Source organism: Oncorhynchus keta, chromosome 34 (genome assembly GCF_023373465.1).
Source record: "Oncorhynchus keta strain PuntledgeMale-10-30-2019 chromosome 34, Oket_V2, whole genome shotgun sequence".
In the NCBI taxonomy this organism is placed as follows: Eukaryota; Metazoa; Chordata; class Actinopteri; order Salmoniformes; family Salmonidae; genus Oncorhynchus; species Oncorhynchus keta.
In genome coordinates, this window is record NC_068454.1 from 43,822,648 (window position 1) to 43,839,574 (window position 16,927).

Sequence of the window (16,927 nt, forward strand, 5' to 3'; positions counted from 1 at the left end):
AGGTTTTTAGAATAATATTGAAGACATTAAAACAATAAAAAAAGTGTTTAATAAATCACAAATAAACAAATATTTTATATGTGAGATTCTTCAAAGTAGCCACCCTTGGTCTTGATGATAGATTTGCTCACTCTTGGCATTCTCTCAACCAGTGTCATGAGCTAGTCACCTGGAATGCATTTCAATTTACAGGTGTGTATTGTGAAAAGTTAATTTGTGGAATTTCTTTCATTCTTAATGTGTTTGAGCCATCAGTTGTGTTGTGACAAGGTAGGATGGTATACAGTTGATATCCCTATGTCACGCCCTGACCTTAGATATCTTTTTGGTTCGGTCGAGGTGTGACTAGGGTGGGTACGCTAGTTTTGTATGTCTAGGGTTTTTGTATGTCTAGGGTTTTTGTATGTCTAGGGGTGTTGTATATCTAGGGGTTTTGTATGTCTATGTGTAGTTGCCTGTCAGCACTCGTTTGTATAGCGTCACGTTTCGTTTTGTTATTTTGTTAGTTTGTTCAGTGTTCATTATTTTAATAAATAAGAATGTACGCATACCACGCTGCGCCTTGGTCCGATTCTCAGAACGAACGGGACAGATGATCCCACCAACAAAGGACCAAGCAGCGTGCCCAGGAGAAGGAAGTATCCTGGACTTGGGAAGAGATCCTGGACTTGGAAGGAAATCCTGGCCTAGGAGCATGAGAGGACAGCAACGATGTCAGGGAGGTAGGCCACAGAAGTTGAGGGGTGAGTCAGAGACTGTCGAGGAGTTATTGGACAAATTGGAGGACAGATTGGAGGAAAGTGAATGGAGGAGAAAGTTAAAGACCTTCGAGGAGTTGTTGATCAAATTGGAGGAGAGTGAAGAGAGAGAGATGTTGGTTTGGCATAGTATGCACCGCATTTGCACTGAGGAGCGTGTTAGCTGTCCAATGCCACCTGTGCCAGTTCATTGTACTCGTCCTGAAATGTGTGTTAAAGTTCCCGGAACAATTGATGCCGGCTATACACACCAGGTCTCCAGTGTACCTTCACAACTCAGTACGTCCTGTGCCAACTCCTCGCACTCTCCAGAGCTTCCGGCAACAGTTCCCAGTCCAGAACTTCCGGCAACAGTTCCCAGTCCAGAACTTCCGGCGACTGTTCCCAGTCCAGAGCTTCCGGCGACTGTTCACAGTCCAGAGCTTCCGGCGACAATTCCCAGTCCTGAGCTTCCGGCGACGTTTCATAGGTTCCGGAACCTCCAGCGACGGTCCCCAGTCCGGAGCCTCCAGCGACTGTATGTAGTCCGGAACCTCCTGAGACGGTCCGCAGTCCATAATCTCCTGAGACGGTCCCCGGTCCTGAGCCTCCAGCGACGGTCCCCGGTCCGGAGCCTCCAGCCACGGTCCAAGGTCCGGAGACTCCAGCGACCGTCCATGGTCCGGAGTCTTCGGCGACGAGCTGCAATCCAGAGCCTCCAGTGTTGCTTCCCAGTTCAGAGCCTCCGGCGATGATCCAGGGGTCCGGTGCCTCCAGTGACGGTCGGCAGTCCGATGCCTCCAGCAACGGTCGGCGGTCCGATGCCTCCAGCAACGGTCGGCGGTCCGAAGCCTCCAGCGACGGTCGGCAGTCCGAAGCCTCCAGCGACGGTCGGCGGTCCAGAGCCTTCAGCAGGGGTTCTCAGTCCAGAGCCTCCTGCGACGATCTATGGTCCGGTTCCTCTGGCGACGATCCACGGTCTGGAGCCTCCGGCTACGATCCATGGTCCGGGGCCTCCAGAGACGACCCACGGTCCGGAGCTTCCATAGCTGCGTCCAGAACCGGAGTCACCACCAAGGGTAGATGCCCACCCGGATACTCCCCTATAGGTTCAGGTTTGCGGTCGGGAGTCCGCACCTGAGTGTGTGTGTGTGTGTGTGTGTGTGTGTGGGGTACTGTCACACCCTGACCTTAGATATCTCTGTTTCTCTATATTTTTTGGTTAGGTCAGGATGTGATTAGGGTGGGTACGCTAGATTTCTATGTCTAGGGTTTTTGTATGTCTAGGAGTGTTGTATGTCTTGGGGTTTTGTATGACTATGTGTAGTTGCCTGTCAGTACTCGTTTGCATAGCTTCATTGTTTGTTTTGATATTTTGTTAGTTTGTTCAGTGTTCATTCTTTTAATAAATAAGAATGTACGCATACCACGCTGCACCTTGGTCTGACCCTTATAACGAACGTGACACCCTGTTTGGTAATATAAAAAGTCCATATTATGGCAAGAACAGCTGAAATGAGCAAAGAGAAACGACAGTCATTATTACTTTCAGACATGAAGGTCAGTCAATACGGAAAATGTCAAGAACTTTGAAAGTTTATTCAGGTGCAGTCGCAAAAACCATCAAGCGCCATGATGAAACTGACTCATGCTGACCTCCACAGGAAAGGAAGACCCAGAGATACCTCTGCTGCAGAGGATAAGTTCATTAGAGTTACCAGCCTCAGAAATTTCAGCCCAAATAAATACTTCACAGAGTTCAAGTAACAGACACATCGCAACATCAACTGTTCAGAGGAGTCTGCGTGAATCAGGCCTTCATGGTCGAACTGCTGTAAAGAAACCACTACTAAAGGACACCAATAATAATAAGAAACTTCCTTGGGCCAAGAAACACGAGCAATGGACATTAGAAGGGTGGAAATCTGTCCTTTGGTCTGATGAGTTCAAATTTGAGATGTTTGTTTCCAACCGCCGTGTCTTTGTGAGACACAGAGTATGTGAACGGATGATCTCCGCATGTGTGGTTCCCACCATGAAGCATAGAGGAGGAGGTGTGATGGTGTAGGGGTGTTTTGCTGGTGACATTGTCTGTGATTTATTTATAATTCAAGACACACTGAACCTACATGACTACCACAGCATTCTGCAGTGATACGCCATCTCATCTAGTTTGTGCTTAGTGGGATTATCATTTATTTTCAACAGGACAATGACCCAACACCTCCAGGCCTTGTAAGTCCTATTTGACCAAGAAGGAGAGTTATGGAGTGCTGCCTTAGATGACCTGGCCTCCACAATCACCCGACCTTAACTAAATTGAAATGGTTTAGGACTGCAGAGTGAAGGAAAAGCAGCCAACATGTGCTCAGCATATGTGGGAACTCCTTCAAGACTGTTGGAAAAGCATTCCAGGTGAAGCTGGTTGAGAGAATGCCAAGTGTGCAACGCTGTCATCAAGACAAAGCTTGGCTAATTTGGAGAATCTTAAAATATAAAATACATTTAGATTTGTTTAAATCTTTTTTGGTTACTACATGATTCCATATATGTTGTTACAGAATTTTGATGTTTTCACTATTATTCCACAATGTAGAAAATAGTACAAATAAAGAAAAACCCTTGAATGATTAAGTGTGTCCAAACTTTTGACTGGTACTGTAAGTAAATGATATATTTCTGTAATTAATTTTCAATACATTTGCAAACATTTGTTTTGGGGTAATGTGTATAGATGGGTGATATATATATATATATGTATATGTTTTAATCCATTTTGATTTCAGGCTGTAATACAACAAAATGTGGAATATGTCAAGGGGTATGAATACCTTCTGAAGACACTGTACATGAAAAACAAAACACAATCATTAAAAACAGACACATTCCTGATTTAAAGGTCCCCTAACAGCCATCTGAAATGCCTTAGAGGCACCATTTCCACCTATTTTAAAGTGCCCTAGAGGTCATTCCACACGTAAGGTAAAAAATAATTGTAAAAAAACAATCAGGTGTATAAATCTGTAATTTAACGACGAAGTAAGGTAAAAGCGGAGGTTTATACAGGAATGCTTTATAAACAAAACGAGTGCAAAGCATAGATCTACAATACTCCCCAGAGGGCCTGCCTATTTTCTGAGACAGAATGCAGTGATGTGCACTAAACCAATCGCCATAATAAAACGTAGTGGGCTAATGGCTTCAATATAGTGGCAGTTGCATTCATATAGACAATATCTCCATCTCCATAGTCTGTAACTGGTATGAATGTCAACTGAATTATTTGTTTTCTGCTATTTAATGAAAGGCATGATAAAATAATAACATCTATAAAATAAGATGATTTTAATTCTTAATTTATCAACTAAATCATCCACATGCTTTTTGAAAGATAGCTTCTCGTCGATCCAGACGCCCCGATATTTATAAGTGGGGACATGATCAATGAAGGCACCATCCAATGTACATATGCATAAATCATCAGACACATTTTTACATGATTTGCAGAATAACATATACTTGGAGAATAACATATATATCTGTTTGAGCAGAAAGGAGTCTTAAAACAGGGATGCCATGGCAGAGGATGGATAGCTCAAATTAAAAAGCTCTTCTTCACTCGGAAAGAACGCACTTCGCCACAGTGAATTATGCATAGCGCCCGAGGAAGGCAGAAGGGCTCGATGGAGCTGGCAACGATGGCAACGACGGACGGTGGTGGGGGCTGTTATAGTGGCGAGATTGATGAGTAATCACTCCTCACTCCTGAAATAGTGTTGATGAGTGATGTCAGAGTGAGGGGAGGGTTGAGAGTATACCTCCAATGGCTTTGACAAATGTATCCGTTCCCTCTGTTGCTATTAGCTGCTGAGAAACAGAGACGCAGGTAGGGGTTAAACATCTGTGAAAACACATCCTTTGCGAGGAGGCAAAACACCTGAGTGTTAAGATGCGTTGTCTCTTTAAAACAAATTCAAGGTCAGCATTTGGAACTATATGTAATGAGCTTTTGTGAAATATCAACGGCAGAATCACAGACTCTTGTTCCCAGTAATGGCAAATTACTGTTTACAAAAAGAGGAATGGACACAGTGACTTTTACTTGAACCCTATTGACTCCCTCCAGTTGGAGGTGTACTTCGGAACACACATTGACCTTTGGCAAAACATGTTTTACTGCTTGTGGGATACAACTTTGACCTTCTTGCTCTCTCTGAGGTGCTCCTTATATCTAGCTTTGATTACATTTCCTACTCTGTATATCATGATAAAAATGGCTAATATCAACTCTCAGTTTCCATATCATGTGTACAGTTTCCAAATGTTTCAAATTGTTGCCCCTCCCCACATTCCTTCAAGAGCTGAGAAGCTCACACGGGCACAATGATCTTTGTGGTCAGCATGGTGATTTAATCAAAAACAAGGAGGTTGACATTTTCAACTCCCTTTGCACTCAAATTTGAGCTGCAGCTCGATGAAGAATATGAGTGGTACACTCAGCTCTGGGGACATAGACGTTTTGTCAAACATAACTAATCACACTGCAAAAGTTGAGAATAAAACCACACAGAGGGAACAGCCTCTGCCCAAACCAATGAAAACCCCATGTTGTATTAATGATCATTTCCATCACCACGTTCCTCCATTTCTGCCACGATCGTCGAATGGAGCGGACCAAGGCGCAGTGTGCATATAGTTCCACATATTTTATTTATCTTCCACCGTCACTGGAAGCTCCGGACCACTGACCATCACTGGAAGCTCTGGGCCGTTGACCGTGACTGGAAGCTCCGGGCCGTTGACGGTGACAGGAGGCTCCGGGCCGCTGACCGTCACTGGAAGCTCCGGACCCCTGACCATCACTGGAAGCTCCGGGCCGCTGACCGTCACTGGAAGCTCCGGGCCATTGACCGTGACTGGAAGCTCCGGGCCGTTGACGGTGACAGGAGGCTCCGGGCCGCTGACCGTCACTGGAAGCTCCGGACCCCTGACCATCACTGGAAGCTCCGGGCCGCTGACCGTCACTGGAAGCTCCGGGCCATTGACCGTGACTGGAAGCTCCGGGCCGTTGACCGTGACTGGAAGCTCCGGGCCGTTGACGGTGACAGGAGGCTCCGGGGCGTTGACCGTCACAGGAGCCTCCGGACTGTGAACCGTCGCTGGAAGCTCCGGACTGTGAACCGTCGCTGGAAGCTCCGGACAGTGAACCGTCGCTGGAAGCTCCGGACAGTGAACCGTCGCTGGAAGCTCCGGACAGTGAACCGTCGCTGGAAGCTCCGGACAGTGAACCGTCGCTGGAAGCTCCGGACAGTGAACCGTCGCTGGAGTCTCCGGGCTGTAGACCGTCACTGGAGTCTCCGGGCTGTAGACCGTCACTGGAGTCTCCGGGCTGTAGACCGTCACTGGAGTCTCCGGGCTGTAGACCGTCACTGGAGTCTCCGGGCTGTAGACCGTCACTGGAGTCTCCGGGCTGTAGACCATCACTGGAGTCTCCGGACCGTACACACGCACTGGTGGACAAATGCAGGGAGCCTGCACAGGGTGTACCTTGGCTGGGGAGGCACACTGGAGGCCTGGTGCGTGGAGCTGGTGTGACAGGTTAAAGGACATATTCATAGCCTGTTATACATTGAAAAGTATTAGTAAGTTCATAGTATGTGAGGATCTTAAAACATCTAAGGTTAAAAAGATGCATTCAGTATTAGTTGATAGTTGATAACATTCATATAATTGTGTTAAAGTTCAAATCTGTCAAAGGGTACGAATTGTGAGAGTAATGTGTAAACGTTATATTGATTACTTTATTTTGTGGTGCCTAAAAGTGTTATAATCTGTGATCTACGAAATGCTCTTAAGCTAATGAGCCGGAGATCGATTGCTCTGGTCTCCACGCATATTCCTGGGGAAATTCGCGGTCTTTTCTCATTGAACTAAATGTTGACTTGAGAATACAACACCGTATCACTCTCGTGATTATTTCTCCCCTGTTTTCATTTATTGATGATATAAATAGTAATTTAAATGTTATAACTAGCGAACATGTCAAGAGTGTTTAAGGTGTGTTTTAGTAACGTCTTGAGGAAGTTAGAGTTAAGTTTGAAGAGAGTAATATTAGCCCTGCTCGGTTGAAGTGAAGGATAGCGTCGTACTGAGAGTAGCTGCCATTTTATGTCGATTGTGAATGAACATGCGTGTTGTTAATAAGATATTTTGCTGTGTTATTTGTATAATGGGTTTTTCTGTTATGTAATGTGTTACTTTTGTGAAATGATTGAACTAAATGTTGACTTGAGAATACAACACCGTATCACTCTCGTGATTATTTCTCCCCTGTTTTCAGGGGCGTAACACTGGCACAGGTGGCACCGGACTGATGACACTCTCTTCAGGGCGAGTGCGGTGCAGAACACACCTAACTAACATTTCTCTCCTTTCTCTCTCCTCCAACAGCTCCATCGCCTCCCCAACGGTCTTTGACTCTAACCTCTGCTCAGCCGACCACCCCTTGTGGTCCCCCCCCCCAAAAAATATTGGGGTTTCTGTGGCCTCAGACCCCGGCATTGTCGCTGTCCTTCCATCTTCCTTGGCGATTCCCTCGAAGGAAGGGTCTCGCATCCTCCTAGGATTACCTCCCATGTCCAAAACTCCTTTACCTCCATAACACGCTGCTTGGTCCTTTGTTGGTGTGATATTCTGTCACGATCGTCGAATGGAGCAGAACAAGGCTCAGCGTGCGTATAGTTCCACATATTTTATTTCAAAGTAAACAACAAAGAAACAACGAACATCCAGTACAGAGCGCACTAACGCACTAACTGAAAACAATATCCCACAACACAGGTGGGAACAATGGGCAACTTAAATATGATCCCCAATTAGAGTCAATGATAATCAGCTGCCTCTAATTGGGAACCATACAAATACCAACATAGAAATGGAAACGCTAGAAACCCCCCTAGTCACGCTCTGACCTATACATCTTAGAGAACCCAGAGGGCTCTCTATGGTTAGGGCGTGACAATTTCAAATATCATCTGATGATTACATTTTCCACACACCGACCATCCTTTACTTCCTTCCTATTCCACAGTCAAGGTGAATCGCCCGCTCCGTCCTCCCCTATTAGATATACAAATCGGATTGAATCAAATGAAAACATGGATTCTCCTGGTTTATGGGAGAGGTTTGAAAGTTCACACTTCTGGATATTACCCAGAGATCTCCTCATCTCTGGCAGTGTGTGGTGCATGCCAGGGAGAGATTGGGAGCCACAGATGAAAACAAACGATTAAATATGTAAACTGGCTCAAAACAGGTTTAGGTGGTCTTCTATACTGCCTCAGAGAAGAGTACAGTGGACCAGTTAATGGAGCAATGCATGGCAATGTTTACAATGGGTGCTTTCAGCCTCTGGGTAAAATATGATACAAAATTGTTTTGTCACCTACATTTTTTGGGTCTGCTTGTACATGTGAATTTTCTCACATAGTAATTAACATGTTTCATACCATTATTTACTGTGTTATACAGTAGGATAGTAGAAATTCCATGTGAATGTTTGTTGCTGTATCTAATCATTTGGTCTATGGCGATACCTGTATCACAATATGTTTTCCATGTCAAAAATTAAAACACGAAGCGTACCTGCTGTACGCAAAATATTGTTTCTTATAGCTTGGAAAATAAATAAATGTGACTCTGGGTGACAACATAATGATGTTTGTTTCCAACATTAGGGCTGTTTTCCTAAAGAAGTTAAATCTGCATTGTGTTTTGTTACTAATGAGTATTGCGATACTGCTATCATCCCAGCCCTACTAATGTTCTGTCTACAGAACAAGTGCCTTGTCTGCATTGAGAAAATAAAGGCCTAGTTTACTCCCCTTATTCGAACATGACCACACTTAATGCACAACTTTGCTCAAGCTGTACTGAAAGGGTTACAGAGGAGCCTTAATCAAATACAGCAAAGAAACTTAAGCAACTCCTAGGACCAACAGAGCAGAGAGAACCCGTGAAGCAGTTTCCCAGCACGGTCACCCCAAAACAAGTTAAATTGTCACTCCAGACCCACTGGGATCGATCCATTTGTAAGCGAAGGGTAGGAAAGAAGAAAACTCCCCAGGTTGGGAATTATTTTAGGCTATAAGCCACTCCAGAAGATTTTGTGCAAGGAACGTAAGAGCCATCTGAACCCCTAAGAGGATCAAAGCAAATTGATCCCTGAATCTACCGGTGTCATATAATTTTTTGCTAACTTGTCATATTTTGTGCACAATGTTCGCCCAGTGTGGATGACAGGATCACTGCGACCCTCTCAGTACAGCAGTCAAAATGGGTCCCTCAGGTTACCATAGCAATTCTGGGCCCTCACAGCACATTGGCTCCCTCAGATTTACTATAATAACATGGGCCCTCAAGGTGCCAGCACTGTAAAGGCCCTTCAGTCTCAAAGGTCTACCCAATCTAGACCCATTTAGAGGGCTTGGGAATATGGATACGGTGTTAACAGTGTTTATGGCCCCAGGTGCTGCTTTTGGCCTGTTAAATCACACACGGTTGGACTATTTGGGTTCCTGTGACTCCCGAATGGTCCTGATGAGATAGCTCTCATAGATTATCCTTCTTCCTGTCACGGTCTGACCTTGTTATGTCTTTGTTTTAGTATGGTCAGAGTGTGAGTTGGGTGGGTTGTCTATGTTCCGTTTTCTATGTTGTGTTTTTGCGTTTGGCCTGGTATGGTTCTCAATCAGAGGCAGGTAGCGCATGCATAGCGCATGCATAGCCCGGTGCAGTACATAGCAGCGCCTCGTATCGGTCGGGCTAGAGTGGGCATCGAGCCAGGTGCCATGAAGCCAGCTCAGTGCATCTGGTCTTCATTGCGTCTCCTCGGGCCGGGGTACATGGTACCAGCCCTACGCATGGTATCCCAGGTTCGCCAGCACAGCCCAGTGTGGGGTATTACACCTCGCCACACTGGCCTGGCTACAGGGAGCATACAGCCAGGTAGGGTTGTGCAGGCTCGGTGCTCGAGACCTCCAGTGCGCCTTCACAGTCCGGTCTATCCTCTGTCCGGAGCTGCCGGAGTCTCCAGTCTGTCTGGAGCTGCTGGAGTCTCCAGTCTGTCCTAGGCTGCCGGAGTCTCCCATCTGTCCGGAACTGCCGGAGTCTCCAGTCTGTCCTGAGCTGCCAGAGTCTCCCGCCTGTCCGCTGCTTCCGGAATCTCCTGACCTCAGTTCCTTTGTTATGTCTTTGTTTTAGTATGGTCAGGGCGTGAGTTGGGTGGGTTGTCTATGTTCCGTTTTCTATGTTGTGTTTTTGCATTTGGCCTGCTATGGTTCTCAATCAGAGGCAGGTGTCGTTAGTTGTCTCTGATTGAGAATCATACTTAGGTAGCCTTTTCCCACTTGTGTTTTGTCACCAGACAGGACTGTTTCGTTTTGTGTCATTCTCGTTGTTATTTTTGTTTTAGTGTTCTGAGTTGAATAAATATTGTCATGAACACGTACCACGCTGCGCTTTGGTCCGATCCTTGCGACTCCTCTTCAGAAGAAGAGGACGAGCGTTACACTTCCTCTTCCTTTGCATCACATCCTTGATTCCCGCCAGGCTTATTTGTTTGGATATCAGCATTTTGGGATTATGCAAGGTAGGAACTACGTGTCCAGCCTTTGTTCATTTGAAGGAAGCGAGCCAAAGACTACTTCATCAATGTTAGCCAATATTTTTTCGATCACGTGGACGTATCTGACTTAAATAGTTTTCTCCTTGCAAAGCAACTGAATTCTTAATCTATTTCCCTCACCAAAATGTCAGAAATAAAATTGCGATGTGATAGGCTATTTGTGGTTTAACAATGTGAGACAAAATAATTGTGCAGTTGTCCATTTTACTTAGATCTGTACCCTAACAAAATAAAACACCATTTCCTTACAGAGCGATTTAATAATTGTAGAGGACACCCAAATAGCATATCATCTATGTCATGTCAAGTAAACAATGGACTTCATTATTATACTCCACGGGTAAACATAAATCCTGTTTATACACCTTTGTTTGGTGAGGTACTCCACCCACTCCAACCTGATTAGCTTGAATCTATTAGCAAATTTTCATTGCAAAACACAAGGCACTGGATCAACAAAGACTTGACTAGAGGATTTACAAGAAGCAAAAGCATTACAAGATGTTTACCAGCATAGAAAACAGAGCCTATTATCATAATTGACAAACATACACAGAGATCATGAGTGTTTATCAAGTTTAATCGCTCTCTGATACCTCTGTAATGAGATAATGGCATGTAATCCTCAAGCTAGGTGAGACTACCAGAGATGTCCTCAATACACTCGGTCAACAACTTCCCTCTACACTGGTGAAAATAATTTGGAGAATTGATGTATATAACACATTTTGTCAGCATAGATTACGTTTGAAGAGTGAGACCATACAGGATCTCTTGCATCTAATGAAGATTAGTTTGATGTTGATGGTGGACATACTTGTTCAAATGCCACAACATTATTCCGTGCTTCCTTTTCATTCCAACATGCTGTACCACGTGTATTGCCCTGTTTGCTCAACTAAACAATTTCCCAAGGGTCCAGAAGTTGTTTTCATACAGCAGACGCCCAAAGGGGTTCTGAACATAGAATTATATAATGAACAAATGACAGCCTCTTTACATATCTTTCACAATCAATTCTGAGCTTGTCCCTCTACAGCATACAATATAACACTGCACGGCAAAAGAAAGGGATTGCTCAGTGAACTGAAGTTATTTTTTGGCCCGCACAAGAATCACGGGAAATATGCAAATACATTAAGATTAATCTCATTGTCGGTAATCCTCATAGTTGATCCCTTCCAGAGTAGAGGGTGTAATTTGCATATCTGATTTCGCATCTACACGTTTCGGATGGAAACAGGGCCACTGCTATATTAATTAATGAACGTGACCTGTTAATTGCCAGCAACTAAATGTTTTATCACTTGTCGTTCCGCCCCCGAGCACTGTGAATTATACTGTAAATACCGGCTCAGTCACATCAACTAAATGTTTTTAAGTTATGATAAAAAACGAGATTTTTACTCAGCTTACTCTACTGTAGGTAGATTTTTAAAAATGGTTTTAATATCTGTGTTTTTGCATGTCTATTGAGTTATTGATTGATTTATCTTATGCTACACAAAGAAAACAAATCCAATCATTTAGTAATACGTTTTGCACCAGTTACTGAAATGTTTGTTCCAGTTTAATTGACTTAGGTCGTCTCCTCACACTAATCCTAAACCTGGCAGTCATAATGAATGCAGATTGCGGGTGAATATAAATTCCAACTGTTGGGTATCCTAACTAGCTGGATTCCGATAGGAATCACACATCACTTTGCAAGTCAAAATAATGTTATTTGCAAGTAGGGATGCAAAATTCTGGTACATTTCCCATGTTTTCCAGTATCCCAGTTGGAAGATTACTGGAAATCCTTCAACCAGGATATTTTTTATGTTTATTTTGCAACCCTACTTGCAGGCCTGATGTGGCCTGTAAACCATGAGTTGCAGCCTACTGTATTAGGGTAAAGCTAGGCCTCAGAATAAAGCCTGATGAGATATGTAATGTATTGTCATAAAGAACACAATTATAATGATAATATTTTCCTAGGAACTCACTTGGTGGCCAAAGGACTGAAAATGTTTGAATTCAACAAATATGTCTTTGTCACTAACAAATACAGTCATGGGTGGTGACTCTACAATTCACTCGAAAAGACAAGGCACACTTCGAAATGAGATTTGGAGGCATGGCTTAGTGCTGATACAATTAAAATCCAGACCCCTTACAGAGTCACAGTGACTCCATCGGTTTGAGTAATAACTACAACATCACTTAACTGTATTCAGATATGTTAAGCGCAATGGGTTTCCTCAAAAGTTTCGAGTAATGACAGCACATTGGTGTTTACAGTCTTGAGGCCCCCAAGCTAGCTCATTTTTTTTCATTGAGGCTAAAAATGGACCAGCCCATAATCTGTTTGCCAAAATGCCAGATGGCCAGTCCGCCCCTGTACACACGGAATGGTGTGGGTGTTTGGTCAACAATCCCACTGTATAGTTGGCTGACTTCAAGATGTGTGCCTTGTAGTGCACAAGCTTGTATGGTACTCTAGTATGCATATATTTAAGATTGAGTTTGTTGATTTGATGGAGTTAGAGTGTGTTCCAGAATGTGTGAGAGACAGAGCGTATGGCAGAGAGAGAGAGGAAGAGAGCGAGAGCGAGCATAATTGTGTTTTGTACTGTAGGCTACTCTACCAGTCCAATTATCTGCAAAAGCAATTACTTTTCATATTTTATGAATAATGAGGGTATGCGACTTTTTCACAACAGCAAGACAAAAAAACTAGAGGGAAAGCGGGAAAGTAAGAGGAGCTTACCTGTTTAACATCATAGGCAAAGAGCACATATTTCAAGTCCGGGGAAACAGAGTACTTTGCAACGTTGAAATTGACCTAGAAGACAAAAAAGACAGAAAGTATGCACTTTTAAGTGTGCATACTGTATCAGTTTGCTGACATGTCAGTTTGAGTGATATATGTGCTTCTACATCTGCATTGCTTGCTGTTTGGGGTTTTAGGCTGGTTTTTCTGTACAGCACTTTGTGACATCGGCTGATGTAAAAAGGGCTTTATAAATACATTTGACTTATATGCTTGTGTGTCAGTTTCTGCGCGTGCATGCATTTTCAGATGGTAAAGGGTTTGCACTTACGAACGTTGTGTTTGTCAGTACAATATCAGTCTCATTGGTGAGGATGTTAAACTTGATGACGTGGCCATCGCGATTCCTATAGATGACTTCTGAGTCTGTGAAAGGAGAAATAAAGAATTAAAAACAAGTCCTGGTGAAACAATTCTTCATTAGTTTTTCTACTAAGAAAAACAGGGAAGGGGGTATGGAGGCCTTTGTTGCCGTTTTGAACACAAGGCCTTCTGTCAAAACTAGAACTGGTTTTGCACGGACACTTTGACAATGGAAGTTTCCATTCTATCCCCATGTCCTTGTTTTCTTCAACATAGAAAAGAGAGAACGGCCAGTACCTTGTCACATCATTGTGTCCGGAAAATCAAAAAACAATAGTAACATGACGGCACCGACTCCCTTCATATGCATTTGAGTGTGACTGCGTTGTGATGAAGCCACATAATAATTTAATTGGTGTACAGAAACACAAATAAAGAGGCACCTTGAGTTTTCATTTTCTATTAAACCCGCATGTTCTTTGTCCTGTGTGCTAGTTGTTGGATCCACAGCTTCGTTTTGCTGTGTGATGTGCAGACATGTCCCTGAAATTTCATCCAGCAGGAGAGTACGGCAAATGGCAGGTCACACGAATACATATACACACACACAGTGATCAAATGAAGCCATGCATTGTTACCCTTATAATCACTAACTCATAGATGAGTCCATAAAGCTCTGTGTGGAAACAAGCGGGGACATATAAATTGTAATTACGTTATCCATCTCTGTCAAAGGAGAGGGCGGTTATGCACCTGACATGGCAACCCCAGAAGACCTGGCAACCCAGTCAGATATTGGAATCCTACAGCAGGAGGCGATCAGCTATTACTCAACTTTCTCAATTGTCCGTCAAACATTTTCTCATTCCCAGCCAATCAGGGCCCTGTCATCGTGCTATAGTTACTATGGGTTTGATTGATGAGTGATGGGGCTCTCACGGCCCTATCCCGCCCCATACATTTGTACCTGTCATAACCTGTGTGTACCTATCACAGACATAAATGTCATCATCGAAGACAAGTAATCTGATGCCACAAATCCACTGGTCAAAATACTGATGTTTACCATATAAATAAGGCCTTTCAAAAACCAAATGCCAAAATTAACCCCCTACATACAGTACAACGTTTTTTTAATCAGAGTTTGAGTGTTTGTTTATATTTATATATTTTGGAGTGTTGTAATCACTTAGGGAATGCTGTGTTTCTCAAGCATCATCATTAAGGCACAACATCTGTGTCGGAAAATGAGCATGAGACGTGAGTGTGTGTGTCTGTGTCAGTGTGTTTGTCAGTGTGTTTGCATATGTGCATGCACACACACGTGTCCGTGTGTCTGGATCTGTGTGTGCGCATGCGTGTCTGGGTGTACATGCGTCTGTGTCTGTGTGAAGGTCAATGTTTGGCATGGTAATGAAGTAGCTTTTGAAGTAAACAGATCCGTCCTTGCAAACAGTGTCTCACCCAAAACAGATGCCAACCATGAGTTTGGACAGAGCAGCGTACCCTCAGGAATACTCTTGGCATTTCAAAAGAACAGCAGTTTAGAGCTGGCTGGCCCACTGACAAAACAGGAGCAGAACCCATCCACGATCTGAATGTTACCATCCTGCTGTAGATGCTCCGGTCACCTTGGCTTCTGCATGCACCACAGATTCAAGAATAATCTGTCATTGAAATAAAAATCTTGGGCTAGGAGCCTGCGACGCAGATAAAGTTGGACACACTCATGTAGGATGTAGCACTAATTTGGACTTTATCACAATAACTGTTAGTTATTGTGCATTAGGCTACTTTGGGAGCTGTTACCCTAACCTTTCATTTGGAGTTTAAATGAGATAGGGGTGAGAAGATGTTGAATATATTGACAGATAAAAGTGCCAGACACTGATAGTCATGGTCTCCGTGCTGTGCTTGTTTGCTCTTGGAACTACCGCTCCCGGATCCGGGAGAATTGTCATCAACATACATTACCACCCTACCATCCTCAAGCTCCAACTCAATCTCCCTCCAGCATCCCTCTGGAAACTTAACTAAACTCAAAACCATGGGAGACAGACAAGGCTTTTAGAAGGGCTACGCCCCGGGTGTGGAACATGCAGCCAGACTCAGTCAGGGGTGCAGTGTCCCTCCATTTCAACTTAAAACATTACTCAATCTTATAATTGTGACTTTCATAAGACTTCATGGACATGGTCAAGACACATGAATTTGAGCTTCATGCAGTGCCTTCAAAAAGTATTCACACCCCTTGACTTTTTTTCTCCACATTTTGTTGTGTTACAAAGTGGGATTAAAATTGATGTAATTGTAATTTTCTTGTCAAATATCTACACAAAATACTCTGGAATGTCAAAGTGGAAAAAAATTCTAACATTTGTAAAAAATAAAAAAAAACATTAAAAAAACCCACTAATATTTCCTGGTTAGATAAGTATTCAACCCCCTGCGTACATGTTACATGTACATGTTAGAATCATATTTGGCAGCAATTACAAGTGTGAGTCTTTCTGGGTCTCTAAGAGCCTTCCACACCTCAACTGTGCAACATTTGCCCATAATTATTTTCAAAATTCTTCAAGCTCTGTCAAATTGGTTGTTGATCATTGCTAGACAACCCATTTCCAGGTCTTGCCATAGATTTTCAAGCAGATTTAAGTCAAAACTGTAACTTGAACACTTTGTAAATGTTTTAAAGTCACCATTGTTAGGAAGGACACCTTTATATTTGTAGTGACTGGGTGTATTGATACACCATCAAAATATAATTTTTTTATTTATTTTTTTATTTTTTTTTTTTTATTTCACCTTTATTTAACCAGGTAGGCTAGTTGAGAACAAGTTCTCATTTGCAACTGCGACCTGGCCAAGATAAAGCATAGCAGTGTGAACAGACAACACAGAGTTACACATGGAATAAGCAATTAACTAGTCAATAACACAGTAGAAAAAAATGGGCAATCTATATACAATGTGTGCAAAAGGCATGAGGAGGTAGGCGAATAATACAATTTTGCAGATTAACACTGGAGTGATAAATGATCAGATGGGCATGTACAGGTAGAGATATTGGTGATATTGGTGTGCAAAAGAGCAGAAAAGTAAATAAATAAAAACAGTATAAAAACAGTATGGGAATGAGGCAGGTGAATAAGGGTGAGCTATTTACCTATAGACTATGTACAGCTGCAGCGATCGGTTAGCTGCTCGGATAGCTGATGTTTGAAGTTGGTGAGGGAGATAAAAGTCTCCAACTTCAGCGATTTTTGCAATTCGTTCCAGTCACAGGCAGCAGAGTACTGGAACGAAAGGCGGCCAAATGAGGTGTTGGCTTTAGGGATGATCAGTGAGATACACCTGCTGGAGCGCGTGCTACGGATGGGTGTT

The 16,927-nt window shown here is 43.4% G+C and overlaps 1 protein-coding gene across 2 annotated transcripts in view; it reads right to left on the bottom strand.

The window, feature by feature from the left end:
* LOC118367559 (inactive dipeptidyl peptidase 10-like) overlaps nucleotides 1-16,927 on the bottom strand; it is a 320,765-nt gene that overhangs the window by 97,908 nt on the left and 205,930 nt on the right. For both annotated transcript variants that reach the window (XM_052493923.1, XM_052493924.1), the window contains exons 4-5: nucleotides 13,509-13,603; nucleotides 13,175-13,249 (exon numbers count right to left, since the gene is read on the bottom strand). In XM_052493923.1, coding sequence (XP_052349883.1) covers nucleotides 13,175-13,249; nucleotides 13,509-13,603 — 170 coding nt within the window. The remainder of the gene's footprint in view (nucleotides 1-13,174; nucleotides 13,250-13,508; nucleotides 13,604-16,927) is intronic.